Source organism: Carassius auratus, chromosome 4 (genome assembly GCF_003368295.1).
Source record: "Carassius auratus strain Wakin chromosome 4, ASM336829v1, whole genome shotgun sequence".
NCBI lineage: Eukaryota > Metazoa > Chordata > Actinopteri > Cypriniformes > Cyprinidae > Carassius > Carassius auratus.
In genome coordinates this window covers 26,122,811-26,142,264 of record NC_039246.1, presented here as the reverse complement: position 1 = coordinate 26,142,264, position 19,454 = coordinate 26,122,811, and the positions used below count along the sequence as shown (strand labels likewise).

At 35.6% G+C, this 19,454-nt stretch overlaps 2 protein-coding genes across 3 annotated transcripts; both read right to left on the bottom strand.

Annotated features, from left to right (window-relative positions):
- Positions 1 to 229: 229 nt before the first annotated feature.
- LOC113064191 (mitogen-activated protein kinase 11) lies at positions 230 to 7,910 on the bottom strand. 2 transcript variants are annotated; one of them, XM_026234823.1, is made up of 12 exons: positions 7,646 to 7,910; positions 3,753 to 3,882; positions 3,519 to 3,577; positions 3,193 to 3,304; positions 3,029 to 3,058; positions 2,847 to 2,894; positions 2,622 to 2,736; positions 2,441 to 2,512; positions 2,091 to 2,170; positions 1,905 to 1,983; positions 1,253 to 1,426; positions 230 to 1,011 (listed from the first exon to the last, which is right to left on the bottom strand). In XM_026234823.1, exons 1-12 carry the CDS (start codon positions 7,756 to 7,758, stop codon positions 938 to 940), a joined length of 1,086 nt encoding a protein of 361 aa, XP_026090608.1. In that variant the 5' UTR covers positions 7,759 to 7,910; the 3' UTR covers positions 230 to 937. The 2 variants fall into 2 exon arrangements, with proteins under 2 accessions (XP_026090608.1, XP_026090614.1); XM_026234829.1 differs by lacking the exon at positions 7,646 to 7,910 and having other exon boundaries at positions 3,521 to 3,577; positions 3,753 to 3,883.
- A 739-nt stretch (positions 7,911 to 8,649) lies between these two features.
- LOC113056977 (deleted in malignant brain tumors 1 protein-like) lies at positions 8,650 to 10,091 on the bottom strand. Its single transcript, XM_026223952.1, has 3 exons — positions 9,779 to 10,091; positions 9,255 to 9,563; positions 8,650 to 9,104 (listed from the first exon to the last, which is right to left on the bottom strand). The coding sequence occupies exons 1-3, from the start codon at positions 9,957 to 9,959 to the stop codon at positions 8,650 to 8,652; spliced, it is 945 nt and encodes a 314-aa protein (XP_026079737.1). The 5' UTR covers positions 9,960 to 10,091.
- Between the last annotated feature and the right edge of the window lie 9,363 nt (positions 10,092 to 19,454).

Sequence of the window (19,454 nt, the reverse complement as noted above, 5' to 3'; positions counted from 1 at the left end):
GACATCAAAGTAGCCATTCCAAAACATACATTGAGAAATATCTGTGACACTGTGTTAACCACTTCCTGAAATGCAGTTTCCTATTTTGAAAACACACACATATTCAGTCTGCAAACAACTGCTGCTGTTTATTTTACATATTGTGTAATTAATTTCACTAAACAGGAGAAACATTCAGAATCCATCTCAAAAAAGAAAGAAATTCTATTTTACATAAAGAAAATCAGGATTGTTGATTTTTTTTTATTATATGTAAAATATTTTTTCTTTGACATTGACATTTTCATAAATTCTTGTTGCTTATATTTCTAAAATCGTCTATATTTTACATTTTTAAAAATGAAAGGCAGTACAGCAAATATATTCATTATTGTTGTTATTGATTGACTGATTTGCATGTTATCATAATGAAAAAGTACTTAATTGCACTGAGGTATGTTATATTCATATAGCCTCGCAGATAAAAAAAAGAGTAAAGACGGATTATGTAACTGATTCAGTTTTATGCAGACTTTTTTTTACATTGATGCATATATGAACTTTTTAAGACACACATCCCACTCTATCCAATACTGTAAACATATTTTTCTCCTTCTCCTGCTTCGTTTGTTTTGGTCTCATATAAAAGACACCATACCCTGCTTCACCTGTCTCACATCAAATATAAAAAAACACTCAAAACAAACAACATGCACCTTGTAATATTAATACATCGCCTTTGTTCAAACAATAGCGGTCGTGTTTTGCTCTTAATTAAGTGTGTGTGAACACACACCCACATACAGGAAGGGCGTCATGCCTTGGAAATAAACAGTCATTGTCTCTGGTTGGACTGCAAGCTGTTCATAGAGTATGTCCACCAGTCCTGTAGTTTGAACGTTTGAAAGACAGACAGTGGTGAAGGTGGCATCCTCCTGGATTGTAGTTATGCTCAGTTTTATTGTTCAACCTGAAGACTTTCAGGTTTATTGGGAGGATCTTTGAAATTGCTTACTTCCTCAAACACCAGCTCTGTGGAGGGAGAAAGAGAGAGTGGATTTCCATAGCCACCGAACAACTGCAAATATTAGTTAATAAAGTTAAATACAAGTTAATAATGTGTGACAGACAGATCAAAAGGTAAAGGTATCAATTTTGGCAGATCATGTTCACAATGATTTTCTGAATGAACAAATAGCTGAATCATGGTGGAGTTTTAGTGTACGTTTACAACCTTTAATCCAAACAAAAGCAGTGTAAGATTTCCTCTCACCCTTCCACTCGTCCAGCGTGCGATCCTTGCTCTCGGGGGTCTGATCATACGGAGGCGCCTCGGGTTCGTCGTCAGGATCGTGGTATTGGGAAAAGTACGGATGACACAGAGCTTCGCTGGCTGAGATCCTCCCATCACAGTCTAACACCAGCATTTTTTTTAACAGATCAACCGCTAAAGTCAAAGAGGGCAAACAGGGATGGGGAAGATAAATAGATTTAATTTTACTATTTCTATTTTTAAGTACTGTTTAAAAATCTAAACTTTTTTTGTTTTTTTTTGTTTTGTTTTTGCAGAATTGATTGTAATTCAAGGATGATAACTTTTTAAAGTTGTAAAAATTATTCAAAATGTAAGAGAATAGCAGCATTTAGACCACAACTAACAATGATACAAAAGAACAATGTCATTGGAACTTTCAGAATGGTTTTCCCAGCTAAATAATGATAAAAACATTGACAGCCAGTCAGAATCCACCACCACAATATCATTGAAACATCCAGAACTTTTTCCCCCAGTTGATGAAACACTGAAACATTGATAGATCAAGAAAACATCAAAGAGCTTAAGCTTTAAAAGTGGCAGACTGAATATGGCGTGTGTGGGACTAATACAAGTATCCTTCATAATGTGAGCAGGCCTTTAGTCTTACCCAGAGGATTTGCTCCTCTAAATATCTTCTCCAGGTCCTGCTGAGGCATGTGTGGAAGAGACTGGATGTACTTCTGAGCCTTGATGGATAATACCAAAAAATAAGGTTTAAATTTCAGACAAACTGTCATCAACAGCTAGACATTGTTAGTATAGTTATAAATTAAACCAATAAATGAACACTCACATGTTCGGAAGATATCTTCTTCAAAACGTCAGGTGTAGGAGTGCCTACAACCTCCATGATTCTCTTGAGCTGATCTATATCTGAACAAATTATGTCAAAGATTCTGTAACAGTTTAGAGGTTTGAGCTGAAAGTCTGACTATAAGAAAGCCTGGTATAGAGAAATAGCCATCTGATGCCTCCATCTTTGGAAATTGATTCCTAGTTCCTTACATTCAGTTTCTGTAACTTAATTTGAACCACTTAGGCTACGCTTCCCTCACCTGCCTTTACAGGAAGCAAGACTCACTCAAAAACCACACACAAACACACTAAGAGGAGGTTTAAGTGGCTTTTGTGAAGAAAGGATACAATCATTGCCAGGAAACAAAACCTTGCCTTTCAGAAGTTCACCCATGATGCATCCAACAGACCAGATATCCACTGTAAAACAGATTGAATCGTATTTGATCAGCCAGTTGCACGGATTATAAAGTGCAGATCTATCTATCTAGTCAAAAACACAAGAATTGAAGGTTTATGCTTGTTTTACCTGTCTGGTTGTAATGCATCCAGTTGAGCATGATCTCAGGAGCTCGGTACCAACGAGTCGCCACGTAACCCGTCATCTCATCATCTGTCTGCCTGGCTAATCCAAAATCCAGGATCTGAAAGTTTAGATTAAAAAATACAAATTAACAAAAAAAATGCACTGTGGCAATTCAGTTATTTTGTGTGGATAGACTGCAAAAAAATCAAAAGGGGAGTTTTTTCTCACCCTGAGTTCACAATCTTCATTCACCGCTACATTGCTTGGCTTTAAGTCCTGCAAACATGCATACAAATCAAAATTTGTTTGAAATGTGTAATAATGATGAATGAAGTGTTAAAAGGAACAAGACTCCAGTGGCCTATAAAATGGACACTAAACAAAAACTGAGAAGGAGGAGAAGCACTCACTCTGTGGATCAGCCCAGCTGAATGGATGTACTGTTTGTGAGAGAAAACAGAAAGTTGAGCCTTTAGAAGAAACAGTATGACTTAGTAAAAGAGGCACAGAGGCAGAAAAAATAGTTTGCGTCTGCAATTCAGAACTGATTCTGACATCTGAACTGAAAGTGTACCTTAAGGCCCCGGAGAAGCTGATAAATGAGGAATTGTACATGTTCATCTGAAAGTCTCTGAAATTTGACAATGTTGTTGAGATCCGCTCCCATCAGGTTGGTCACAAGATATCTAGAGAGACAGAGACAGTCTTAGCTTATAGCCGATTTAGTCCATTTAAATCATCACGCACTTGCAAATAAAAAATAATATTTTTTGATAATTGGTTGACTGCAATTGCAGATGATTTTAATCAAACCAAAAGTACCATTTTAGTTTTACAAACATCATAAAAGCTGTTTTATGCATTCACAAATGAAGATATAGTGACCGGACAGACACTCACACCTCATTGAATTCTTCAAGAGAAGCTGCTGGAGTGAAAACATCCAGCAGTCCGATAACCTGGATTACAGAAACAAAAAAAAAAACAAAAAAAAAACATGAGTGAGGCTTTGCTGTTTGAACAGACCTAACAATTTCGATTCAGATGTTTGATGACTGTCTAGGAGTTGTACGAGTTATATTTGTGCAGTACTGGGTTTTGGTATTTGTTTGCATGTGTTTTCGGGGGACTTACATTCTCATGTTTCATGTGTTTGAGGAGTCTCAGTTCTCTGTACGTTCTCCTGCTGTGGATGAGGGACTGGAAAGGCCTGGAGAGCTTCTTGACGGCCACTTTCTGACGAAGGCACACATCATACGCTGAGCTACAGAGTTAATCAGACAAACGCAATATTAAACACACTCTGATTGAAAGCAGACGCACACACTCTTAAATTCTTTATTGAAACAAATGCTCTGGATTGAATCATGCAAGACTCAAAGTAATTAATAAATACACAAGATATCTGTCTCACCACTCAGAGGCTCAACTGAGACTGATTAGAAAGGCTAAGCCTAATTATTTTACTGTTTCAGAAGGCCAATTGAGAAATTATGTGGAAAAAGCTAAAAAAAAATTGAGTCAGTGGATAAAGTAATAATTCCAGTATTGACTCAGTGTTATGAATGTACTTTAGTCTATTGAATTAAATAAATCAAAACCCCTGGCAGGTCTTTAGAATTGGATTAATGAAGGTATTCTTAGAAATTAATTAATCTTAAAGGTGAAAGATGCTGTATTGATGTTTTGAACTGAATCGTGCAATATGATATGGCATATACATTTTTTTTCTTTTTCTCTGTTGAAGACAAAAGCACCCAACCCCCATTTGGGATGCTCCTATTCCCTGTTTCAACCCCTCCACACACCCCGGGTCTGCCCTGCCCCCTTTTTTCTTCTTCAAAAAAAAAAGAAAAATCAGCTATGCTGTGAAAAAGTCAAATAATCACACAAAAGAAAAGGGCTTAACATGGACAATGCAAATGCACAGCTCATTTGAGTAAGAAGGTGTTTGTGGAGTCTCTGTGTGTGTGTGTGTGTGTGTGTGTGTGTGTGTGTGTGTGTGTGTGTGTGTGTGTGTGTGTGTGTGTGTGTGTGTGTGTTTGTGTGTGTGTGTGTGTTTGTGTGATGGAGAGAGATTCCTGTGGAATAAAATGATGGACATCAACAGGGTCTGAATAAGGGAAGATTGTTCTAGTTGTAGAGCTTTAATACTGAACAAATGTGTCAATCTGAATACCTGAAATAAAAATATGAGCACTAATGAATTTGGATATTGTGACTAAATGATTATTGCATTGTTTTGCATGCTTTATTAAAGCACTATGGGACCAGGCCTATTATTAGAAAACATAACAATAGCTTTATCAGGCCTCCCATGTCAGATGACACACAGCAATGACTCTATAATCATATCCCCAGGCTGTTAGAAATAGCTGAACCCATTTAACTCAACGTGGGATCCAATCAGCAGCAATTAAACCTTCAGTGTAAATCCATTGTTGGTGTTGTGCATCTTTTATTACAAATACTGAAATAATTAGGTCTCAGGTGGTCTTGAGGTGTTGCAGGGCATCTGCGTCACTAACAATGAAATGAGCTGCATCGCATCATTTTTCAGAGCTGGCAAACCTCCCAAATAAACGGGAAGAAACACTGGTAATAGCTTCTAAGACAGGACGACCATGTGATGCCCTCAAGCAATGCTCTCTGCTGGTGATTTTTTCCCAGTTGCCTGTGGGTTTGGGATATTTGCTAGCTTTTATTTAGCATTGTCTACCACTGTGTCTTTCGGTACACTCATTTTAGTGTCTGCTAAAGCATACAAGACCTGAGAGCCTCGTTTAAAAAAACAAAATAGAGCAGGATTGTGCACTGTTTAGTTCCCTATTTAGTGCTTTTGATGGAGTCACTGTTTTGTGATTTTTGTGCTCACTGCAATCAATGAAAATGAGAAATTTGTTTTATAGATCATTATTTATCTGTAAAATATTAATGATATAATGAAATAGTTTACTCAGAAATGAACATTTGAAAATGTACTCCAAGATGCAAATTAATTTGTTTTCTTGTTGGAACAGATTTGGAGAAATTTAGCACTACATCACTAGCTCAATAATGGATCCTCTTCAGTGAATGGGTGCCGTCAGAATGAGAGTCTAAACAGCTGATAAAAACATCACAATAATCCACATGACTCCAGACTATCAACTAACGCATTGCTGTATGTTTAAATAAATAAAACTTAGATTTCAAACAATTGCCTCCAGATAAAACCCATGTCCTCTATCCAAAATATAGCTGCCTCCAGTGAAAAATTTTTTCTCATTTGAATCAGGTGAAAAATATGCACAGATCAAGCACCATTTACATGCAAAACCAGTCCAAACCAGTTCTAAACAAATATGTGGGGGGATTTTAATGTGAGAGGAGATGGATGGACTTTTTCACTGTAGGATGTATTATAAATTATGGACACATATTTTGGCCATAAAGCAGTGATTTAATGTTAAGACACCTTAATAATGGATTTGTTTCTAATTAACACACAGCTTCTTGCTTCACAATGCATTAACTGATTGAGTCGTTATTGTTTTTATCAGCTCTTCGGACTCTTTTTCTGATGGCACCCATTCACTGCAGAGAATAAACTGAGCAAGCAATGCATGATACGGTACAGTACATTTCATTAAATCTGTTCTTATGAATAAACAAACTCATCTACTTTTTCGATAGCCTGAGGGTGAGTAAATGTTAGCAAATTTTCATTTTTGAGTGAACTATACCTTTAAGTCATTGTTGGTTTCCTTTCTGTTAATAACTAATGAAGAATATATTTATACCATCATGAGTCAGACTGATTTTGATCTGGCCCTCTTAGACGAAGCTGTGGAACAATTGTGAAACATGGTCAGAAAAAAAAGTTGGGAAGAGGAAGAGAAAAATGTTTACTTGCAAAATTAATTGAGCATATCATCTGGATGATTATGTAACTACTGCTGGTGCATCAAAATGATGTGACGTACTTCTATATAAACTGATTGACATCTTCAGAATATTTTTAATTAGTACAGTGAAAATGGGAAGATGCTGAAGCCAGAAGCTGTGTCACCATGGCAACCGTTTCAGGGAGGCCTGAGGGATCTAATGTTGTAGCTCAGATGCAATGTAAGTCTCTCAGAATAAGTGCATTATGGCAGGATGAAATATCTGGACGTTCTCCCATACAGATGGACATCAGATGGGGGTGTGGCATGGGTAAAACTGGAAGACAGTCTCACTCTAAGACTGGAAATGAATAGGCCGAGCATGTTGTCTACTAGAGCAATATTGTGGCACCAAATGGGCATGTTGGAAGGTGCTTTCAACAACCTAACTAAACATATTTACAGAATCAGAAGCCTTAGTATTTGGTCATTCTGTATAAAAACACAAATGTCATGACTACCTGAGATATACAGAAAATACTTGTTTACTTTTTAAATACATGCCTTGTGTTGTTGATAGATTGCCAGATACATACAGTTAATCAGCTTTTGTTCAGCATCACTACGTGGAAGGCAGTTTGTTTTTTTTTTTTTTTTTTTTTTATATATATATATATATATACTGTTAATATCACCAGACAAACAGTCATTGTTGCTGAAGGAATGATTGACACATGTCAGTAAAAAAGGACCAGCAGCGTTTATCACAATATAAACGAATTTAAACAGCAATGCCAACAGATATTATTTTCAGTATGAAATGTTGGTTCTGTTTTGCTAAATATTTTACTGCCAGTGGTTTATTTTCTCTGTGGGAAAAGTAAGATTAATGTTTTTCCGGATGTTGTTTTGTCAAGATGTATTCCTGCCTCACCCTCTCCTCTCTACGCCGCAAAATCTTACTACGACGAAGGTTCAGCTAATGAATATTCATTTGTTCATGCTGAACGCCCCATTGTAATATTCATGAGTGACGCCTTCGGTTAAGGATTCGATAGCGGTAGAACGTCGGCGCATCAGCCAATCATCGGTTACGTCGTTAATATTCATAAGTCAAGCCTTCATCATAGTATCATTCATAAACTCGCCTGCTGGACTTACCATACTGAGCCAAATGCCCCCGATCCAACTGGTGTGAGATTCTGGTATCGTTCTGGCACCTCCCAGACAGTCTTGTTTAGTTCTTGCCGATAGAATCCCTGTCTTGTCGACATCTCTTCCGTTTTAAAACGACGCTATTTGTTACTAAACTGTCAGTAAAACATGAACGCATCCGCCAGAGAGATATGCTTATGTGTGGAGGCAGCCGACTTAAGTCTTCTATTTGGCAGAAATGGGAGGAACCGTCTGTGTGTGTGTGTGTGTGTGTGTGTGTGTGTTTAAGAGAGAGGACAGAGATGGGGGGTGGGACAGCCGGTGGAAATAATTCATGTTAGGCTATTAAAATAAATAATATTAATAACAGCATCAGCACAATTTTTAGTTTTATAATTAGTGTTGTTTTGCTGATGTTTTTGGTACTACTAATAATAATATACATGTATACACCGTTATCATGACAAATCTAAAATGAACTATTATACTTTTACAAAAATAAATTAATTAAAAATAATAATCTTATCAAGAATACAATAAAGAAAGCAGCAAACTGCCCATTGTTTACTAGCTTTATTCATTAGTCAATATAAACACACAAAGACTGACTGATGAAAAACACTGAATGAAAATGGTATGAAAATAAACAACAAATAATTTTATTAAAAGTATAAATACCACTAAGCAACCTTTTTAGAGAAACATTTAGAAATAAATAAATTGTCAAAAAAAAAAAAAAAAAAAAATGTGAATGAAAAGAAAATATATATATATATATATATATATATATATATATATATATATATATATATATGGAGTATATCAATATGTCCATACCAACAAACAGGGCTACATGTTACTTACTATAACTTGTTAAGAAACAAAGCAAAAAATGTTTATCATAGTTCATGACTCTACTGTGATCACCAGCAACCGACTCAAATTAGGAAACGGCTCCATCTAGTGTTTCATCCCTGATAAGACATGACAAAAGATAATCATTTTAGGATTTAGACGCTTGCAGACTCTTTCACACTGAAGAATTCAAAAAACATAAGACTGCATGCAATCAGAAAGCTGATTTCATTAAACCAGGACGAAAAACTGACCTGACAGATGAAAGGCAGGCGCTCATGGCAGCAAGCATCCATCCATCCAAACCCGTTCTGTTCTTCCTTGAGAAGTTTTCCACAAAACATGCTCGCTGGGTCCTTTGGAAACTCTTGATGCCACGGTGCATAGTCCACATACGGCCCACTGGTCCACAGCCAGGGCGAACAGCTGAAGAGCATACTCCGCTCAAGCCCGATCCACACTCCATCAGTGATTGCTTTATCCTGCAGCATCTGTGTGATGTACTTCTGTGCCGTGGCATTTAAAATGTGCGCCAGTGTCTGGTAGTGAGTTCTGCAATATCCCAATGCATCAATCCAGCTTTTTGAATCATTGATAAAGGTATAGCTGTCTGAAATAGATATTAAACAAAATTTCTGATATTTTACTATAATATAATAATAGGTAATGATGAAAGTTACTATAGTCCAATGTACAAGGGCTAGTTATATTCTGGATGTCAGTGCAATCGGCCTCATTATTGTTTATGTATTTGACTCACATTGGCAGATGACTCCAGCATCTTTATAATGACTGCAGTTCTGTACGTCCCATCCAGAAGATCTACATCTCTTTAGAGTTTGCTCATTCCCATAACAATTTACATTATTCATCCATATTGGTCCTGAGCCATTGCCAAAAAAAGCACCTTTTCTTGCCTCTATAGCCTCCCCACATCCAATCTCTCTACACACCACTGCAGCGTCTGTCAGATCCCAGAAATCATCACACACTGTTCCCCATGCTCCATTGTGAAGAACCTCCACTCGTCCAGAACAAGAGTTAAAACCATTCTGCAGTCGTACTTTGGCTAATAAACAATAAATGAACAGAAACTGTTTAGCAATAGTTCTTTGATAAATGAAAAATTGGTCTTCTATGAAGTGTGTAGGTCTAAGACACATCATTTTGCTTTTATTAATTGTTTGCATATTATTAACAATGAACAGTTATGTTAAGAAATGCAGCAGTATTGAAGTAATATGTCAGGCAGTAGACCTTTATAATAAAGCATTTATCACTTACGTTCACAGATAACACCAGCATCTTTTTCATGGCTGCAGTTTTGTTGAAATCTTCCACTTAAAACACAGTTCTTCAGTGTAGACTCTGTTCCATTACATCTCACATTTTTCATCCATACTGGTCCCGATCCTTGTCCAAAATAAGCTGCACTCTTTGCTTCGGTCACATTCCCACATCCCATCTCTCTACACACCACTGCAGCATCTGTCAGATCCCAGCCATCATCACACACTGTTCCCCAGATTCCATTGTGGCGAACCTCCACTCTTCCCGAACATGAAAGACTGCTGTTGACTGTAATAGGAGCTGAAGCACATGGAAAAAGAAACAAAATGGCTTTATGTCTGTAAAGATGATTTGAGTGGACAAAAGCATATTAAAATCATTGTTTAAAGTTTTGTGACTCACGCTGACAGATGACTCCAGCACCTTTATTACTACTACAGGAGGTAATTTCATGTGATATGCAGCTCTTCAAAGTAGATTCTGTCCCAGTACATTGTACAGTATTCATCCACACTGGTCCTGATTCCTGGCCAAAATAAGCACGACTTGGACCTACGACACTCCCACAGCCCAGTTCTCTACACACCACCATAGCATCTGATTGATCCCAGCCATCATCACACACTGTTTTCCACTGACCGTCACGAAGAAGCTCCACTCGTCCAGAACAGGAGTTGTCACCATTTACCAACCTGACAGTTACTATACACACAGATAATAAAACGAAAGTTGCTTTTACTACTATATATTTGTGTATTTTACTATTTCAACAAGAACACATTGTGTTAGAAAACGATATTTTTCTATTTAACTCTCTCATGTCATTCCTTAAAAAGGGAAATATGCAATTTTATGAAAAATAATATTTATGTATTTTACGATCTATTTCTTTTTTTTGGGGGGGGGGGGGAGGCATGGCATTTAAAAAAAAAAAAAAAAACTTTTTATTTTATTTAGTACATTCCATAAAAAAGAAATGTGCAATATGAATACTTTTTGGACTCACTGTTGCAGATGACTCCAGCATCTTCATAATGTCCACAGTCATGTTTTCCCCATTCATTTGCCCTGCAGTTCTTCAGTGACGACTCCGTGACAGTGCAGTTTACATTATCCAGCCATATTTGGCCTGATCCTTGTCCAAAATAAGCAGCGCTCTTCGCCTCGATCACATCCCCACATCCCATCTCTCTACACACCACTGCAGCGTCTGTCAGATCCCAGCCATCATCACACACTGTTCCCCATGCTCCATTATAAAGAACCTCCACTCGTCCAGAACAAGAGTAAGTGCCATTCATCAGTCTGATTTCATCTATACTAGTCGGATTTGTAAAACCTATGCATGCAGTTGAGTCAAAGATGCAGATTATTAATATTTAATTTGACTTTTTATTGCTTTAATCATGCTGAAAATATAAAACAATTTGTGACCAAGATTTGTTTCAGTGTATAGCATAATGCTCTTACCCAGAAGCAGAAAGAGTTGCATGACCCACAGCATAGCTAGAAATATAGTAAATATGATATATTATTCATGTTGAATCTTCACACAAAACATTCATTGCTTTTTCTTATGTTCTACACTACTTTCAGAATTAATAATAATAATTTTACAGTGTAGACAAGTAGCTGTAAAAATTCTAAACATACTGTAAAATAACTGTCTAATTGTATAAGTGAGTTTTTCTAATTGTATTTAGTCATATTGTAATCAAATCAAATCAAATAAAAAAAGTAATATTATATTATATGACAATATAAATATTTAATAATAAAATAATTGTAATATGATCATTTCTATGTTAATACCTGCTAAATGGTTCTCTTCTTCGTCTGTCAGTTTGAAAAGTCCTTTGTGACATGTACTTGTGTTTTTCTCTTCATGCCATATGTTACAGTTTTGGAATTCATGGTTTACTGCTTGAAAGATTGGATGTGTGCCTAGTTTGTTTACCAGGAAAATATGAGATGATTCAATGAGCCTTTGTTTGCAGAAGCTTCTAGGGTAACCTTAGCAACCCACACATGCTCCGAGCAGGACTTGGGAGTAGAGTGCACTAACAAAGAGGATGAAGACTGCAGCTCATCATTTCACTCGCTAGTGCGCATCTTGAGATCAGGAGTGAGGTTAACCTGCACAGCATCTACGAGCTGGACTCAATTACACTAGCAGTAGCTGAAGTAAACAAAAACCTTTCTCTTCTTCCACAATAAGAGGAATTTCTTAAAATCTCACATTTTCCAAAAATCTTTATTCTTTCATCAGGGTCATTATTTAGGATAAATATTAAATCCAAGCTATTTACGGAGTTTATGTATGTTTTAAGCAATCAATTTGTTGCTTAGGAAGACAAATCTTGTGACTTACCTTTACAGATGTCTCCAGCATCGTGTTGATGGCTATAGTTGTGAATTTCCCATTCATTTGATGAACATGGTTTCAGTGTGTATATCATTATTTAGAAGATATTATTGGTCATCAAACAGAATGCACAGTGTTTTGTCAGCTAGTTCTTCTTACCCAGAAGCAGAAAAAATTGTGTGGACCACAACACATTGCCTGTAAATATTTTTCATATAATGTTAGATACAGTGGGGAAAATATTTATTTGATCCCCTGTTGATTTTACAAATAAATGAAGGGTCTGTAATTTTTTATTGTAGATTTATATTTAACGTATAGAGACGAAATATAACAAGTAGAGACAAGAACTTATGGGATTTATAGGTACATAGTCAATTTAAACTGGACGTGTGACAGTTATGTAGGCTGCTTTCCTCTTGTTCATCCTTGACCACAGCTATTATTCAGCTTGAACACCATCCACACTGATATGATGTACACATGCCTGTGATGTACATGTATGTGCGTTTTTATCTGTCATGTAAATAACACTGACATCCACATTTGATAAATAAAACATCTATGATTTCTGACAGGTTTTACTGGATTCTACTGTGCTGCAGTCACATAAATTGTTATCTCAACCTCAACAATATGCAAATTTCCCATTCTAATTCTCTAATGGGAAATTCTGCAGAATGTCATTTGTTTACAGAATCATAATGCCCAGAGGTCTAGGAGGCCTGCGATCGCAACCTGTCACATTTGTGTCTGAAAACTACTATTTGGGAATATGAACAAATATGAATATGAATTTAAATAAATACATCTGAGCTAGGAGAAGTTGGGGATGGAGGAGGCAGTTAAGCAATAGAAGTGAGGCTGAATGAACAGGATTTAAATAGACCGCTGTAAGAGGTGTAGAAACTGCTGATGTGAGCTTGACTGACGAGGCCTGCCTAAACTGACCCAACACTCAATTTCTAGCATTCGTGAATGTTGGTGTTTGGTTTCCATGTAATTTACATGTCTTTGCAAATTTATAAAGGGAGTTTCATGAAACTGGCCCACTCAGAGTCATGCCATCGGTTTTGATATTTGAATAGACTTTTTCTCTTAACTATGAGTATATGATATATGAAAGCATTTAATTCACATTTGAGTGGATTTGCATTGAAACATTATGAAAATATACAATGAATGTTGTGCAGTACAAACATCCAATGGTGCATCCAACAATGTTTGCAGATGGGAAATTAATTCCTTGTTTTATGGCTATTAAATTAATCCAGCACTTTCTGAGCGTTTACTTGGTTTGCATTCTGAAAGATGGACTGCTTTGATTGTAAGAGCTTTATTTCTCATGTAGACAATTGTCTTTTAATGAAATCTGAGGGGAGGAGCCAAGACATCAGCTGATCCTACATCCAAATAAAATCACCTGGAAACCTTCTTGTCACAGAGACAAAGACATTTCTGAAGGGACTGACATGTTAAAAGGTTAAATAAATCTAATAATGTGAATCATTTTTGTTAGTTTGCAAATTAATTTTATTGGGTACTAACAATATTTGTAATTACTTCTGGTGTAGTTGATTTATTGCTAACTCTTGCACTTTCCCTCACTCTTTTTGTTAATTGCTGCAGTTGTGAGTTAATGTGGTTGACATTAAGTGCAGTTAGAGACCTCATAGCGTTGTTATGTGGACACCTGCTGTTGATAAATGACTCTGCAATGAGCAAGGCATTTTCTTGTTTCAGATAATCAGTCAGTTTTTGGACTTTGAAATGTTCTGTAGCCTCAGCAGGTAGCAAATTCTCCAGTGCAATTTTGAGTCATGCAAACTCTTTCAGATCCTCACTACAGAAAATATGAATAGTGGGGATCGGATCTTGGTATGAGGGCTTGACGTATGAGGTATGAGGTACGATAGGTATTTATCATGATTGGTATGAGGGCTAAATCTTCTACACATTCTACCTTATTTGATTTATTCTCAGGTTAGGTAAAGCAAGTCAAATCTGTCCTAACTCATAAGCATTCATAGCACTCATAGTTCTCAGAAGCTCTCTATAAGCATTTTTCAGTAGCACTTTATTTTACAGTCCTGTTCCTCATGTACATACTATGTACTTATTATAGTAATTACAATAACTATGTAGTAACTAGGTACTAACCCTGAACCTACCCCTAAACCTAACCCTACCCCATGTAGTTACCTTGTATTACCAGAACTTTCTTAGATAAATATACTGCAAGTAAACTATAAGTACATGTTAGTACACGTACTGTAAAATAAAGTGCAATCTATTTTTCTCCTCCTGGACTTTCTTTGATGCCTCCTGTTCTGCGTTTGCGTAACACAGCATTCTATGGTAACATCCCTGTTCTTCATTTTTCTTTAGCAAAGCTCTTAGTAAAACATGTTTCATTTCTAGCTATACTTTTGCGAATATATGCTAGAAATATTTGCACAATAAATGCTTTAAAACAATTACAATATAATGTGTGATGTCTTTCATAATAAACCATTTTTCCAATAAAACAATTACAATATAATGTGTGGTGTCTTTCTAAAAAAAAACACTGTCCAATATTTTCAACATATTCAGTAACAACACAACAATATTACATGTAAAGAAAAAACTTGTAATAAGAAAATTGCATATTTTCCTCAACATTACATGCATTCATTAGTTTTTTATTTTTATTTTTTTATCTTCGAGGTGCCATAGATACATTTTTGTACACAATGAACAGAGAAAGCAGGAACCATTGAAAACTTCATTGTGCTTATTTATTCAGAAAAACAAATTAAAATAATGTATTAATATAATATAAACAGGACAAACAGGTTCATGTTGCACATTCATGTTTAAAATATTTTTTTTGTAAGATCAATTTAAATGCAGACCACTATAAATGTAAATACTGTCTTCATCTTCATTATTAATTTCACGTCTATAAATAATGTCAGGTCTAAAAATAAATATTTTCACCTTTAAATGATAATTAAATTTAAAAAAAATGTCAAATTTATTTATATGATAATGTATATTTTATGTATGGAAATCAATCATTTTATACATTTAATGGTAGGGTCAGATTTAGTTGTAGTCAAACATGAAAGCTGTGATTAATGTATCTATGTATATACTATCGCACATTAATCAAAATATATAGCAGCAAAGGGTTTATATGTTTTTCTCACAATATTGAGGATCATTTTTCTTTTTAGTAGCTTTCTGAAACACTTCTCCATTTGACTGCGTCCTCCACTGCAGGGTAAAAGCTCCAGAATCTTTTAATATCTCTTTTATCTGTGAAAATAATAAGACAAAAATATGTTAAATAAATAAAAAATAATAATAACAAAGCTACAGTGTGAGATGTTTTGTTGTTCTCTGTGACCTTTTATTTTGCACTCACCTTTTCCAAAATCTCCATCATTTTGCTTTTGTCGTTTAGTTCAGTTTTTGGATCAACATTAAATTGGAGCCTCATGGCTGTTTTTTTCCTGATTTCTGAAAAATAGATTTCCAAAGATGTAGATGCTGGAACTGTTTCGGTGAACCTAAACATAACGATAACAAACATGTAGGAATGTAGGTCCTATTCAACTGTATAATGGAGAGTTTTCCAAAGATGTAAGCTATTTTTGCTTATTATATCATAAGTACAGCAGCAGCAGTTATGTTTCTATTAATTATGGATTCATGAAGCCTGGAGGTTTTTTTGTTGTTGTTGTTGTACAATTTGATTTGCCAGATGAAGTTGAAGTTTATAGAGTAGATGTTGCATATGTGTGTGTGACTGAAATGAAAATGTAATACATTCCAGCTGAATTTACACAGATTTGTTTCCACTGCTTACTTATGTAAATGTGCTGAAAATTCAAATGTGGTAGTTGCTAAAATATATTTTAGTTTTAAATATATTTATGTACCTTACTTTTTTTTTTTTTTTTTTTGGAAAAAAAGGCATGGCATTTGAAAAAAATACAATATAAATACTTCAGTTCTTTGATTGTTTTTGACTCACTGTTGCAGATGACTCCAGCATCTTCATGATGTACACAGTTATGTTTTCCCCATTCATTTGCCCTGCAGTTCTTCAGTGACGACTCCGTGCCATCACAGTTAACATTATCCAGCCATATTTGGCCTGATCCTTGTCCAAAATAAGCAGTGCTCTTTGCTTCGATCACATCCCCACATCCCATCTCTCTACACACCACTGCAGCGTCTGTCAGATCCCAGAAATCATCACACACTGTTCCCCATATTCCATTGTGAAGAACCTCCACTCGTCCAGAACAAGAGCTTCCATTGACCAGTCTGATTCCAGTAGTGACATTTATGAAGCCTGCATGATAGATCACCACAGATGCACATTCATTTTTATTTGAGCCTTTAATTCAATATTCAATAATATTATTGGTACAGCGACAGATACACAGCAAAGTTTTGTGTCAGTGCATTGTTCTCCTTACCCAGAAGCAAACAGAGTTGCATGGACCACATCATATTGGCTGCAAATATATTTCATATGATAGATATGAAATACTCCTTGGTTTATTGTCTCTAGAATTTTCATACAAATCATTTTAGCCTCATCTTGCTGCTCTTATAAAGAGATGTATTCAGAATTCAGCGTGCTTCTATTATTAGCAATCATGAATGAAAGCAAGAAAGAAATTTAGTATTTAAGCATTTTCAGTAGTACTTCTAATGTATCGTGTGTTTTTATTTAATTGTTGAATTTCATATAATAGGTGGTAAACATTTAAAATAAACTAAATATATTTAAATTGTAGATTTAAAAAAAAAAAACGATTTAATATTGGCAATCAATATCAATTTTAAAAGTAAGTTTGTCAAAGTCAAAGTCAAATTCTATATCCGTTTAAGAATGTTTAAAAAGTAGATTAAAGATTTTAAATGTGTCATAATTTAGGTTTGATGCTTTTTTAAATAAATATTAATTGAAACACCCCCCCTATAATCTCACTTGAACAATCCTTATGCTAAATGCATAAGAAAACACTCATAATATATATGTGCAAAAGTTTTTAAGGTAATACCTGGCCAGATGGTCATCTGTAGCTTCTTCTTATGGGATTTAGGTAGGTCAATTTAAACTGGACGTCAGACGTAGGCTGCTGTCCTCTTGTTCATCTTTGACCACAGCTACTATTCAGCTTGAACACCATCCACACTGATTCTATAAATGTGATGTACACATGCGTGTGGATTTTTATCTGCCATGTAAATAATACTGAAATGCACATTTGATAAACAAAACATCAAGGAATTCAAACATGTTTTGGTGAATTCTACAGTGCTGCATACAGTATATTCAAATTATTATTTCAGCCTGAACAGTTTGTGCACCTCCCATTCAAATTCAGGGAAATTCTGCAGAATGTATACTGAACATAACTGTGTGCATTCTGAATTCATCTGTGAAGGTGGATGAAAGCTACATAAATATTACATATACTAAATAGAACCAAACTTTTCTAATCCTTTACTCTCTGTTTTTATTAGGTTGGTGAATGGCACTGACTCTGACACTGATTGTTGCTGACGAGAGGAGGTTCTTCATGATGGTAAGTGGGGAAAGTGTGTGATAATGGCTGGGGTTTAACAGACGCTGTGGTCATATGTAAAGAAGTGAATTGTGGGAAAGTGATTGAGGCAAAGCATGCTGCTTGTTTTGGACCAGATGTAAGACCAGTATGATTAGATGATGCACAGTGTACTGAGAGTGAGGCTTCACTAGTGAACTGTACATCAACAAAATGGTTTTGTTGATGAAGAGATCAACTTTCATGTGAGCATCACAAATGATGTACTCTCCTGTTGTGTTGGGGTCAATTTGACCTTCACTCTGTTTACAAACTGCTAGAAATACTGTTTAAACTCTTTATTGCTTCTTGAAATTTGGTGAATATTTCTCATTTGGGCTCATGAAGAAGCATGCAAAGGTTCCCTCATTAACCCTTAGTGGTTTCCATGCATTTGGACAACACTATGAAAAACACTAAAGAGTCAGGTAAAAAAATAAAATTATTTAAAAAAAAATTATTTATTTTAACTTGTCAAACACTAAAATATGAAATACATGAGAGCTTATATAATTTAAGATTCAAGGTGTCCTTGAAATTGTAACTCAACTTCTGAATTATCCAAGGTAAATTCACGGTTTCTACATCTGTGAGAATTGTATTTTAATATTTAATTCATTTACATTTTTTTTCTAATGTTATAGGTTACACTGTGTTAACAGCAGCCTCTTGCAACATTCAGGAAAGAAGTAGTCCACCCAGAAATATTTCTTCTGTAATTATTTACTAAACCTCATGTTATTCCATACCCTTACATGTACTGCATTAGGCTAACGGAGACTGGTCATAGCACTTGCATATCTTTGCTCTTTTTTTTATTTTAATTGCTTCCGTTGTCCTTATTTGTAAGTCACTTTGGATAAATGCATCTGCTAAACGACTAAATGTAAATGTATCTGAGTTTCACAGACAAAACAATTCTGCAGAGTTTGATTTTTGTTGTTCGTTTTTTTTTTAGATCTCAATTACTAGACTGTCGCAGCATCCAAGAGAAGTGTGAGAGACCATTTTTTAATTATGTTAGATGTTATCTATTCTTTGCACCTCAAATATTTCTGAACATATAGATGTTTGGGTCAAATTGACCTTTAACCATAATATAATATAAAAAACTGATTTTAAATGTCTTGTATCTTTTAGCTGTTTTCGTCTCAAACATAGGCCAGTAAGGCCACAATAGATTTTTCATGTTTTTTTACATGAATCTGTAGCATTTTCCATAGTGAATTTCAGGGGGAAAAAATGTGAGAGACAAACTGTGAACTGTGAGAAAAACAAACAAGCTTCCATAAAGGACTGATTTAATGTATGGGTTTGGACACACACCTCTGCAAATGATTCCTGAATCATTGAATGCATTGATGGTTTCTCCACCCACCAAATCTGAGCGAATCCATCCATATCGGCCCATCAGCGGGCCCAGTGTATTCCCACCACAGCCCGGCTCTCTACAGAGCACTAGACCATCTGTGAGATCACAGCTGATGTGGCACACTGTTCCCCAGCCGTCATGATATAACATTAAATAAATGCAAAATAGAGGAACATAATTTGGCACTCTCCCGTGGTGAAAATGGTCTGCCTCAAAACTGTGCTGTGCTTCATATGGTCTTTCAACAACTAATTTTAATTCCTGTTTTAATCGACATCTGTTTTCCCTCAGTATAAACACAGTAAAGGCTACAGGTTTTAA